At 35.2% G+C, this 13,640-nt stretch overlaps 1 protein-coding gene across 1 annotated transcript in view; it reads right to left on the bottom strand.

Annotated features, from left to right (window-relative positions):
- Positions 1-13,640, bottom strand: part of BLTP1 (bridge-like lipid transfer protein family member 1) — a 142,299-nt gene that overhangs the window by 18,875 nt on the left and 109,784 nt on the right. Inside the window, 14 exon segments of the mRNA XM_072406825.1 lie at positions 424-604; positions 1,078-1,293; positions 2,118-2,359; positions 4,274-4,339; positions 5,008-5,098; positions 5,819-5,928; positions 7,215-7,474; positions 7,632-7,691; positions 8,397-8,595; positions 8,774-8,985; positions 9,592-9,760; positions 9,916-10,101; positions 10,643-10,740; positions 12,500-12,546. Of these exon segments, the coding sequence (XP_072262926.1) occupies positions 424-604; positions 1,078-1,293; positions 2,118-2,359; positions 4,274-4,339; positions 5,008-5,098; positions 5,819-5,928; positions 7,215-7,474; positions 7,632-7,691; positions 8,397-8,595; positions 8,774-8,985; positions 9,592-9,760; positions 9,916-10,101; positions 10,643-10,740; positions 12,500-12,546 (2,137 nt within the window).

The raw sequence follows: 13,640 nt of genomic DNA, 5'->3' as shown, positions 1-13,640 counted from the left end.
ATTACTACTCTATGGGACCAACTTAAACCCTGGACAACATACTTAAAATGAGACTCTACTTTGCCTAAAAAAAGCAATATAGTAACAAGACACACCCTTGCCCGGACGAAGAAGAAAGACAGGAACACCAACTTGATTAGAATCACAGAGGGATGAACGGCTTTCCAGCAGTGAAGGTAAGTGTTTTTGTTTTTGTTTTTTGTCACCGTTCTGCTGTAAGGTAATGGTTTTTTCATAGTTCCTTATAGCTGAACAGGACAATAAGCAGGCAAGGATAAAAAAATGATAGCATGTGCTGCTGTAGTCCAATATTGCAAAGGAAAATTTCAGTAACTAACATGAAAAAAGTTTTAAAAATTAGTTTTATCCTTATGCCAATATTTTCATATCGTAGTCAAGTAATATACCTCAGAATGGTCTTACCTTTACATCAACTCCAGGAATATAAAAAACTGTGGTTTCAGAGTCACTTGACTTAGTTTGGAGGGATGATGGCACCTTCTTTCCAGCCAATAGATGAGTTGTAGATGCATAGTTGTTCTGTAATTTTTTCTTTTTAGATGGAGAGTCTTGATCAAGACTACGTGAGCTCCTGTCATAGCTCCTAAACAGAGAGTTTAATTCGCAAATATTAAAAAAATAAAAATCTGAAAACCATTATACAGCACTTTGATTCAATATATTATAATTATTTATTAATTATTAATACTACATTTATGAAATCTCAGACCATCTGCTCTATTTATGTGTTAATATCGCCTTTTGTATGTAAACAATGACATTTATATGCAGATAGTAGAAGATTCTACTATGATAAATTTATATTAAAAAAACAGATAGAGGCTTAGACATCAATGTTTATTAACCTAAGGTTGGCATGTAGGCATTTGTTACAGAAATGACATTCTGCCTGCCCTATTTTCTACCTGCCAGAAATGTGGTTGTAATTTTAATGACCTTAACAAAGGTCTTATGCTGATTGGGAGCTGACTACTTATTTCTGTTCTTTATTTAAAAAAAATAAAAAGTGATATTTTGAACCAGCATATTCATGCAAATAAGACATTGCAGGATTACCTTCTTAAACTGATATCATCATGGTCTGGATGCAGAGTTGTAGGATGCAGCACACATTTACCACAGTCAATTTCCACTCTGATATCTAGCTCAAAGTCTATGTTTCTCTCAGTGGTTGTGCTGGATACATTGCGATTGGATGGTATGCTAGGCCAACGCTCTGTGAAAAGTTGATGAACTGCAGCAAATCCAGAGGACTTCTTTCGACCACTTTGTCTAAAAGGATCATAAAAAGGCATGGCATTTGTAGTGTGGCTTTCAGTTAAATTTACCCAATTTTAAGGCTGTCAAATGATAACTTTGATTAGAATATATATATATATATATATATATATATATACACACACACACACATATACACATAATATAAACAATTAACCAAAAGTGCCTTTTGTGAAATAACGAATATTTGAATTTTTGGGCACAGGTTGATGAATGCATATCAATTTGTAGAGAAAAGTCTGGGAGTAGTCATTAATCTTGGAGAAAAGGATGTTAGTGTTGGCTGCAAAAAATCTGGGGGAGAATAAAGGTTTCATCACCACCCAATATTTATAACTAAATAGTGAGAAGAAAGAGTTCAAGAAACTGCTATAATATAAAGTTCCTAAAATTCAGGCCTTTTAGAGAGAGACTGCCTTTGAACAGATATATAGATGAAGAGATCCCTGCCAAGGACAGACTGGTCTGTTAGAAAATATTGCTACAGGAGACATTCCTGTATTTACTGAGCCATGACATAAGAAAATATGTATTTGCAACTCCATGTAAAAATTTAAAATCACATGTAACAGATTTTCTCTTCTACCTTTTCTACCTATCTGTAACGTTTTGTTTACGGTTATACATTTTTAAAAAATATCAGAAGAGAGATTTATGTTTTTGAGAAACAATTGTCCAAGGTCAAAATGGTAAGAAGGGGGTAAAATCTGCAGCTAACTAGAAAAACAGGAGAAAAAAAAAAAAGCAAAACATTTTTTACATATCACTACAAATCAGTCCTGTTTCTGCTCATTTAAAGCATTAATAAAAATACTCACAGAGGTTTCCTGTATATATACATCTTCTCTCTGTCATGTTCTTCCTCTTTATCAGACTCCTCAGAGGATGAAGAAGAAGTGTCTTCTCTCTTTTCTTCAGTCTGGAAAGGAATGCCTGGTGAAAACACTAGTGGGGTGTTTGGGGAACTGAACACGGAATGGGAACCATCACTAATGGATGAGTAATGAGATGGACCATCAATGGTAACTGACAACAGATCACCATCTACCTCCTCTGGAAACTGTTTCAAGGGAAAAGAAAAACAACAAAAACAGAGTTATGTGGCAATATTTAGCTATCATTATTAGGAAATATAGTGGCAGTTAATTAGATCCTCTGCCAGATGGAGAGTAAAACAGTGGTAATAACAAACGTCCCAAGATAATAAAAACACAAAAAATGAGCTAGCGAGCAATGAATGAGAAGACATGAAATGGGGAAGGAAATTAATGTGATCACTAATAGCAAACAAGTATGAAGAACACCAAGTCACCAAGATTAAGTAAAAATGTAAGCATTGAAGTTGTATAAGATGGAAGTCTTATTCACCAAGTGTACCTGAAAATCAAATAAGGTCTATTAGTGAAAGAAACTTCATGCAAAAATATGTAGCAAAATGTACAGCAACAGCTTTTTTTTTCTACCGGCAAAGAGATGCATTTGTTGGTTTACAAATGAACAAAATTTGGTGCCGTTATACACACAGGGCCTGATTTATTAACGCTTCCCAAGACTAAAGAAGATAGACTATCATGGGAGAACCTGGTTAATCCATCAAACCTGGAATTAAAAAGCCCTTCCTTTCCTGCACCCAATACCTTCTCTTTTCCTGAAAAAAATAATATGGCCCCCCCCCCCCCCTTTGTTTTTCTCGTTTCAATAAAATATATATAAAATTACAGAAAGGAACACATTCAGACTAATAAGGGTTAGGACTTTAATGTTATTGTTGACAAAATATCTGTACATTTATACTATGTTTTTATTAGTTTTTATGCTTCACTATGGATTATCAATAGTGATACGTTTATTACTTGTACAACAAATCTATATTGCAAATATTCCTGCACAGCATGTTGGTTATTTATTCCTATGTTGTGTTGTATATTATTATTGTCCAATGTTTTCCTGATTGTTTCAATAAAAATTATTTTAAAAAAAACCTGGAATTATTTTCCCAAAATATTTTGCTATTATTTGGCAAAAGTTTTCAATCCTGGACCAGATTCATTTTATGTTTGTTGGATCACCCAGGTTCTCCCACGATAGTCTACAAATACATGTTTCAGTCATATTTTACAGTAAGGTAGGGAACCACTAGTGAGATCTTCTTGCCAACCAGGAAAACGTAAATCTGACCTTGTAATGCCATTGGGCAAAGTACCAGGATATCACTGTTTGTGGACCTGAACGCAAAAATGAAGATTTAAAATCATACAGAGAACATCCAGAAATATCAACTGACAATTTGCTTAGGCAAAAAGGAATCTTCTGTCATGAAATACTCTCAAGATACTTTATAATGTCCCTATTGTGCAGCTCACAGTTCTTCGTGGAAATGCAACTATACCTAAGGATTTGCAGTGAATGGATCTCCCTTGTTATTTAGACTCTACAGACCTTTGCTTCTTGCAGCTCCACTGCTGCCTTCTAAATATTGCAACTCAAGTCATCAAATTGTCTGTCGTCAGGGGAGCAGCTCTGAGTAAGGAAAGCCTTGCCTATAACAAGATCGCTGCCTCTACTCAAAGTCCACAAGTAAAACCTATGTGGACTTACATCCCACCGTTCTGGTCATCTTACACCTTAATTTCTAAGCACAAAACAATACATTTAAAGTTACTCTGTTTCTCATATATTTATATAGCATTTTTTGACTGGCTGCACCAACTGAGAGTAATCAGAGTATTTAAATTGTATGACCAATATATATCCTTGGAGATTTCTAAATTTCAGTTCTTACAGAGAGATGAATTAGTCCATTGATACTAAAGCATTTTCTTAATTAATGTTTTTTTCAGCATCTGTTTACATGCCGGCAAAAGATAAAATTAGTTGGCGCACATTCTGCTTAAGATCATTTAGTAAGGAGGAAAAGTAATTAGCATTTGCATGAATTTGGTGTGGAATTGATTGTTCTTTTATTTAAAAATACCTTGAAATACCCTTCCTCCCAAGAACTGCGAGATTCACGATTTATCCCTATGACTGTTTTATTCAACTTCATTTATTAAAAAGAAAAAAAAAAAAAAAAAAAAAAAAAAAAACAATTTCAGATAACAGTCATAAGAAAATAGCTGTGATACAGAGATAAAGTATACATTAGTGTTTAAAATCACAAATGTATTTTAAAGACTAGTAAGAAGGTGATTTTATTTGGTAATGTGAATAAAATGTTTGGATTAACTAGCATGAAACCTAAAATACATACGTGGTAATAGTCTAAAATATCTGATATACCATTAACTGTATAATTAAAAACAAACAAAACAGGCTAGAACATAAATCATTTATAGGAAAAGCAATTGACAAGTTTATGTGACAATATGTAAGGGCCTGTACATCCTGCAAACTGCCTTTTTTTCCCACATGCAAAAGTTCCACTCTTACATTTTATCTGCAATGTCACAAGCATGTTAATTCCAAGATTGCATCTTGTTTGTTTGGATGTGTTCCATTTTTGTATATTCAGACTTCGTAAATAAAAATGCCATGATAACAGGGTCCTACTACAACTGCAGGATAAACTGTAGGCAGCAGGGTTCATTTTTATGGATAACATGCATATTATAAGAAGGCACTGCTCTATAAATGCTAAAACCCAACACCCAAGAACATAAGCTCTGATTTTGTTTAGATGGGCCATTCATGTTTAAGCCTTATACTTACACTGTCCTGAATGTTGAACGTTACTCTTGGACCAGCAGGAGAAGCAGCTTCAATACGGATTTCAGGAAGCTCTTCACCATCTACTCTGGAACTAAACAGGAAATCAACCACATATGATTTCATTCTATTAATATAATGATTAAAACAACTGCAATGTAAAGAATAAAACCAGATTGAATCCTCATCCAGGAGGAAATATATGTGTTTAGTATAGGTTCAATAAACAAAAAGGCATATGCTAGGTAGAATCACAAACTCAGATGACATCAAGTATGTATCAAGTACATAATAGTATATAACAGTAAATGACTGTTCGACTCTCAAAATATTGTAGTTATGTCTGTAAAACTGAATGAAGATTACAAACTATACAGAACACTACTAATATCCCCATATAGCAGGATCTAATCCTACATGGTACAAGAAGCTAAACTAACACGCACACATCACAATTACTAATATGTTAGAAAGATAGACTGTTGCGCATAAAGCCTTTGAGATAATATAAACACTAATATCTACCTACTTTGCTCTAAGCACTATACTATTCAAAAGAAAATGTGTACAAAAATGGGATAAATCTGACTTCTCAGAAAATAGAAAATAGAAAAATCTATATTTTTCAAACTTAACAGTGGAAAAGACTCACTTTTTCCTTGATGCATATAAAAAAAGAAAAATGGCAACCAAGTGAGTTGTTGAGCCCAGGAATTTATATTCCACTATTTATTCTGCTACAGAGCACCTACACAGCTAAAGACATTTATTAAATATAGTAAATACATGTGTGATAGTGTAAAGCTTCATATACCTGGCTCTTTCAGTTCGTTTTAGGGGTGGTCTTCCAGAAGCAGTGATACTCTTGGAGCGATTGTAGCTTGGTTTGTATCCAAGACCCCATTTATCTTTCAAGGAGGCTGCCTAAAGTGGAAAGAAAGCCAACAAAATAAAAAGTTCCCATTTGCATCAGAATAATATATATATAAGATGGAAAAGACACCAGATATCATAGGTAAGCATATTTTCAATCAAGATGGAAAAGACACCAGATATCATAGGTAAGCATATTTTCAATCAAGGAAAATGGAAAAGGATAAAGATTTTTTTTTAGCAACACTATGGGGTATATTTATAAATGATTCCCCTCAGGCTGCATGTTCATTGACAGCAGTTTAGAAACTTCAACATTTCTAATTTTAATGCCTATTAAAATTACGGCTCATTCTTCCACCTAGTGGCCAATTAACAAACGTGCACAAAAGTCACAATAGTAAATGTTAAATATTCTAAGAAATATTGTGCAGGGAAATAATTTATAAATATACCAAAAAATATACCATACATAAATATATTGTTTCCTTAAAAGGTAAAGTATCCTGTGTATGCATTTCATTACTCAAAAACAAATATATATACAACCTACATGAGTAAACATTCCAGTCATTTTTGATGTGTATCTTTTATATAGGGCCTAAAGCACAATTCAATGTTTGTTCTCAAAAACTATTGTTTCACAAAACTGTAGCACTTCTGTGTTGGACTTTACAATGGCAGATTTAAGATTACACATCCTCTATTCAGTTGCCTACAGACTGACAAATATATTTTCTTGTATTGGTTTATTACTTTTAAATCATCATATAAAAGATTAGGTATCATATTAGATGAGACAGTAAGCAATACTGCCGCGGGCCACTAAAATTCCGGCTCCTAACTGCACATGCGCGGGGAGCCGGGTGCCACTCAAAGGGGGAGAACCCCCCCATAGTGACATCATGATGACATAACCACGCCTACTTCCCAATCGCAGATCTGAGCCCGCTATGGGAGAGTGGGCGGGTTGTGTCCAGGGACACAGCCCGCTCACTTTCCTGAGCCAGGGATTTGTACGGGGGACATGGTCAGTGGCGCCCCCCTAGCGGGGTCATTCTTCTGACCCCAATAGGGGGTGCACCGGCCAGAGATGTGGACCACCAAATCCTTTTTACGAGCCAACGGTTGGCGACTGCTGAGCTGGGTTACCTAAGTAACCACCACAGAGCTTGAGGTAGACATGTCAAAGAAGAAAAAAAGAGTTGTATCCAGTCACCAGCATTCACAAATTATGGTTAATTCCTCCTTCCTACTAATGACTAGACAATCAAAGGCATACTGTATATGCCAGCTTAAATTAAAAAAAAAAAAAAAAAAAAAAAAACAAGTCATACACAAGAATGATAAATAGTTGTTTGGAAACGTACTGAGTGGACTGTAGGGGACATGCTGTCAACTTCATCTTCATCTGAAAGGTCAGCCATGTTTACAGAGTTCAGATCAGCGATATCATCTATGTCCTCTTCTCCAGTCAGTGTGGTTAAGGTATTGCCAAGGGCATTAAGTCTTTTTCCAATGTTTGGATCCATATGCACATCAATACCACACATCTTCCACAAAACATTGAGGGTCCATGTGCCAGCACTGTTGCTTTCTATTATTTTAAAAAAATCATAAAAACATAAATTCAATGCCTACTCTTTCAGAAACTCAGCAGTTACTTTTAATAATGCCTATTAAAAGAATGTGCAAACCAAAATGCACACTTATACAATCCCCAGGTTATGACACTAATTGTTGTTTTACTTCACCTGCAGAAGCCTGCCCTGTTGTTCGAGAACATACTTCATATGTTCCATCTGGCACGACACCTATAAAGGAGCAAATAAAAAAAAATATTATTTAAAAAAGAAGAGATTAACAATTATATGTAATGATCTTTAAAAATAGCATTCCACTAGAAATACCAAAAAGCAATGCCATACAGCTTGTAACCACTATATCAGACTACCTAATTTTTTTATTCCTAGACGCAATATTTGGAGGAGAAAATGTTTCCTGAGGAATTAAATCCGAATCAACCTGATGAAATCACAACTAAAATGTATAAAATGTACTACATTCTAACAAGTATAGTTTAAAAAAAAAGTGGCACAGGAATAGGCTACTAAAACTGGGAACTTAATGTAATACATAAAAGTAGTGACCACAAGCGTTGTTCCCTTAACTGAGTACTTATTCCTACTTTTTATGCAGTAGTAATAAGTTCAATGACATGTAAGTGTACAGTTTGCTAATAGCTACAACAACAAGTGAAGATCAGGGTGTTTGTTACAAATGGCCATAAACAATTATGGTTTCCCTTAAATGGCATAATCCAAAATACATAAAACTTGCAAGCTGTAAAATACAGTCAGACTGAATAGGGTTTAGCAAATATGTAAACATGTAAAATACATGACTAAAGTAAATGCTACATTCACTTTATACTATATAAACTATAAAGTCTGTGAAGATTATATGTTACTTGTCATTTTTTTGGTTGTGATAATAGCTGGAAAGAGAAAAATACTTACATGCATTCATCACTAAATCTGCTCTGATTTCCGGTTTCCAGTCATCCCAAGAGGTCTCAAATCCATCAGCAAAACGAATGCAGAAGTTTTTAAAGTGACCCTTGCTAACCAAGGACTCCGACGAGCATGCTGTTATCAAAGTACTTTCAATGGTCAGTACCAGTGCAGAGCCTGTATCAAAGTCACCAGTGTGATTTGCCTGGTAGAAACAAAACAGAGCTTGATCAAAGAACGAACCTCTGTATCTTCAATTAGGTAAAGCAGTAAAAAGTCCAGAATAACACATTACAAGCTGTATATTTATCATGAAGTATACACAGCTACAACATATGAGTTTATATTAAATGTTTATAAGTAAAAGGTTATTGAGCCAGTACCTGTGGTGTACCAGTGATTGGTAAACATATACCCAAATCATTGACTGTGAGTTGGAGGAAGAGCGTTCCAAGAGCCTGGGCAGATGTCTGCTGAATGCCTGGCAGCATGTCTACTACTTCCTTTGTTGCCATATGAATATCCTTGTTGAGTGCCATTCGCTGCTCATTCCAGTTGTCATATGCTGCCTTGTAATTCAGCCAAAATAGCACAGCTTTTAACAGAAAAGATAGAAGTTAATAATCACCATATGAGTTATAAGCAGTTAAAGATAAAACTTAGTGCTTTGCAACGGATTACAAATCTCAACAGGATGTAATGAATATAGCCGTAAATAGTTTACATTTACAGCCAGCAAAAAAAACAAAACAAAAACGTTTTGCATTTTTCAGACAATATAAAAACTAAAAAAAATATAAAACTGATACCATGAAAAATGATGCTGGTAAATGAACACTTTGGGGAAAAAAAACATTTTATGAAAGAATAGATAAATACCCACACGTAACCAGCAATGCTACAATGACTAAAATGTTCTGAAAGGATTATGGGGGGAAAAAAAAAAAAAAAACTTTAAATAAACATAAGCAGGCTTCTTGATTTGTAAGTGCCAACAAGTGAGGTATACAGAATAAAAAGGTTGCCATGTGTTTTGGAACAAATTATGAACAAAACACAATGACTGTGAAATAAGCTAAGAAAATCAGCATCATATTTATGATCATGTATGCATACACCTGAGGCAAATAAAGTATTGTTTAGGGTACTCTCCTAACTTATTTTGAGCTGTAGACAAGAATAGAAAGGCAGCTGCTAGTACCTCTGTCAAATGCTACAGGCTGTGCATAGACAATTGGCCTACTCAAAGTAATAAGCACTGCTTCTCTGCCTGTTGAGCCGCTGATCTCCTCCTGCAGTGCATTACGCAAGCCTATGCGGGTTTTAAAATAGGCAACTTGATGAAAATCTGATCCAGCCTCTTCATAAACCTGCAGGGACACACAAGAATATGAATATTTAGGAGAATGCATGTAAGGAAAACTTAAAATAGAAGTATAGACAATTTATGGTAAAGAAAAGAATTCCTGATTCCATGTACCTAACAATAAAAGTTAATATATTATTGAAATGTAAAGTTGCTTACCTGATGTTTTACAATCTGTCCTAGAGCCAAGTTTAAATCAACCTGACACTTTCCAAAAAGCTTCAGATAGCTACTGCTTCCAGGTAATGCTTTTGTCTGAATTCGATTTGATAACTCCAACTCGATCAGCCCAGTCTCAAATCTGACTGCCCTCATGGAAGGCGTTGTAGCTGTCACTTGGATGCCCTATAGCAAAGCATGTAAAACAATCATGATTTTGATATTATTAGCATTTTCTGCCAAAATGCTGTCATTAGTTTGGTAAATCTAAATAACCTCATGTCATGGCTATAATTCATGAAACACATTATTCAAGAACATGTTCAAAAAATGAGCACATTTTGCAATCAATCTAAAATTAATATCCCTGTTATGTAGAAGTATGGTTGATGCACTAATTCATAGGTTTCTTATAATTCCCAAACATAGGTTACAAAAAATTAGAGTCTTCTTTCACAAAGTCACAAGTGGATGTTGTAATGTGATTCCAAAAATGTTTATTATTTTAAAATCTGCTGCCTTTATTATAATAACCCTAGTAACTTCACAAGAGGAGAAAGGTGTTCAGGCACTTCTTTTTATGCAATGGCAATTGTCATTCAGTTGTGTTCTCTTGTTGTCACCCTGTCACACCCTCCCATTATGGAGGCTACATGCAGCTGCTACATACACAATCACAAAATGTAGGTAAAATATAATAACACACGAAACTGCGTTTAAGTCACACCTTGAAGCGTAGGCTCAAGGAATAAAGAAGAATTTTTGGCTTGTCTCCATCTGTTGTACCATCATGTTCATTCCATAGGGGAATAGGCTGCTCACCTCCTGTAGATATATAAGAACACTCAAGTTATAACTTAATAGAGTTAGGTCCATAAGTATTTGAGCAGAGACAACTTTTGGTTGTGTACATTACCACAATTAATTTTAAATGAAACAACTCAGATGCAGTTGAACTGCAGACTTTCAGCTTTAATTCAGTAGGTTGAACAAAATGATCACATAACAATGTGAGGAACTAAAGGCTTTTTTTTTACACAAACACTTCATTTCAAGGGCTCAAAAGTAATTGGACAATTGACTCAAAGGCTATTTCATGGGCTGGTGTGGGCAATTTCTTTGTTATGTCATTATCAATTAAGGAGATAAAGATTAAGGAGCCAGGTTTTGCTGTGAACAGACAACATGCGGTCAAAGGAGCTCTCCATGCAGGTGAAAGAAGCCATCCATAAGCTGCAAAAACAGAAAAAACCCATCCGAGAAATTGCTACAAATTAGGAGTGGCAAAAACTACAGTTTGGTACATCATGAGAAAGAAACAAAGCACTGGGGAACTCAGCAATGCCAAAAGACCCGGAAGTCCACAGAAGACAACAGCGTATCGATATCCAAGTCTACCATAAAGAGAAAACTGCATGAAAGTAAATACAGAGGGTGCACGGCAAGGTGCAAGCCACTCATAAGCCTCAAGAATAGAAAGGCTAGATTGGTCTTTGGCTGCCAGTGGCACTGGGACACAAATGTTTATCCATGATGTGACACAGGACAGAAGCAGACGAATGAATTCTGAGGTGTTCAGAGACATACTGTCTGATCAAATCCAGCTAAATGCAGTCACATTGATTGGGAGGCGTTTCATAATACAGATGAACAATAACCCAAAACATACAGCCAAAGCAACCCAGGAGTTTATTAAAGCAAAGAAGTGGAATATTCTTGAATGGCCAAGTCGATCACCTGATCTGAACCCAATTGAGCATGTATTTCACTTGTTGAAGACTAAATTTCGGACAGAAAGGCCCACAAACGGCAAAGTGAAAGCCGCTGCAGTAAAGGCCTGGCAGGGCATGAAAAAGGAGGAAACCCAGCATCTGGTGATGTCCATGATTTCCAGACTATAGGCTGTCACTGCCAGCAAAGGGTTTTCAACCAAGTATTAGAAATGAACATTTTATTTTCAGCTTTTTAATTTGTCCAATTACTTTTGAGCACCGGAAATGAAGTGATTGTGTTAAAAAAAAAAAAAAAAAAGGCTTTAGTTCCTCACATTTTTTTTGTTTCAATAAATTTTTATTAAATTTTAAAAGAAAATAACAAGATACAAAAACAATACAGAACATTCCAAATTGTGGTTCAGAAAAAACTAAATATATATGTAACAGTCAATTGAGTTAGGGGAACTATCAGTTCAAACAGTTACTTTTTATAAGATGAATTACCCAATAATAAAGAAATTACCTATTTAGTTCCTCACATTTTTATGCAATCTTTTTGTTAAACCCACTGAATTAAAGTCTGCAGTTCAACGGCATCTGAATTGTTTCATTTAAAATTATTCGTGGTAATGTACAGAAACAAAATTAGAAAAAAGTTGTCTCTGTCCAAATATTTATGAACCTAACTGTATGTGCTCAATAATAAATACATATTCAATATAACCAGCTGATGTTAACAAACATCCTTTGGAATATTACAACGCCAACAAATAAATGTAAATGATTTTCCTAAACACCAGAAGAAACATTTAGCAGAACTTTCAAACTGTGGACACAATTGAGTTACATCATTTGGGAAGATCTGGTACCTGCAATGGGTTACTGCACTTTGCACTTCATGAATACTGGTTGGACTCTTTTTACAGAACAAAGCTTAAGGCAATTAGTGCTGAAAAGGGATATTTTAGCTATGGGCAGTGATGTTCTCCATGCACATACTATACATTCTTCTGTATGGAGATCTGTTTGCTAAATTAAATTAACCTATTTAAAATAAAATAAGAATTACCTATACATGCCACTAACTATAATATATAACTAGATCAAAGACTTTGATTATTGTACTCATCACACCCTGCTAATCTCATGCTGTCTGGTTTTCTGAATTCTTTCAGGGGTTCCTATTAGGTTCCACGTCACCATCTTCTATCTTTTGAGTTCTTCACAAAATCTCGCCATTGCACATGTTTGAGATCAGGTGATATGTCTTCTGATTGGGCCTCCAAATGTAAACAAACAAGTGCTGATCTTATTTCCTGCATGTGTGGGATTGTATGTTTGTTCATTTGAGGAAAGCCCCTGATATCACATCCCAAAACGCAAAAAGTTTTCTGCATGTGCTCATTGATATAAATGCAATAAATCCATCTCAGTAATCTATTCAGTTTAATTCTTGGGACCTTAAGGCATCATTCTGTATGACTTATTCAGCTTCAATGTGGACAGTGTAATTCATAATGATGGCATGGAAACTACTACTATGAACTAAAACTGAGATAAATAATACAGATGGCAGCTGAAGACACACAGGCAAGTGGGCAGAAGCTGAATTAGGAGACCTGGAACCTGGTGTCAAAAGGGAAGTGTATACCAACACCCCCCCTCCCCTTTACCCAGCCGAGTGAAGGCAATAAAATAAAATGTTGCCATATTCTGGTATGTACAATATGTATTAATATACACATACCTGCTAGTATGCAAGTTAATTAGCAGTATATGTCGTTCCTGTGTGAAGTACAAAGCCCTAGGAATACTGCCAGGCACTACCATCTTGGCTGAGAAAAAAGGTTTATGGAAATGAAAAATACTACAGGCAAGTATTTAAAATGCTTGATATCTCTGTGCTGTTACCTGCTTATTTATGTTTGGTGGCAGGGTTTCTTTAACCACCCGAGCGTTACACTGAGGTCTAGATTTCTGTACCAAAAGTGATCCACTGTTTTTCATGAA

Source organism: Pyxicephalus adspersus, chromosome 3 (genome assembly GCF_032062135.1).
Source record: "Pyxicephalus adspersus chromosome 3, UCB_Pads_2.0, whole genome shotgun sequence".
Classification (NCBI taxonomy): domain Eukaryota; kingdom Metazoa; phylum Chordata; class Amphibia; order Anura; family Pyxicephalidae; genus Pyxicephalus; species Pyxicephalus adspersus.
Note: the sequence above shows the minus strand (reverse complement) of the source record. Positions and strands in the feature narration are given on the sequence as shown.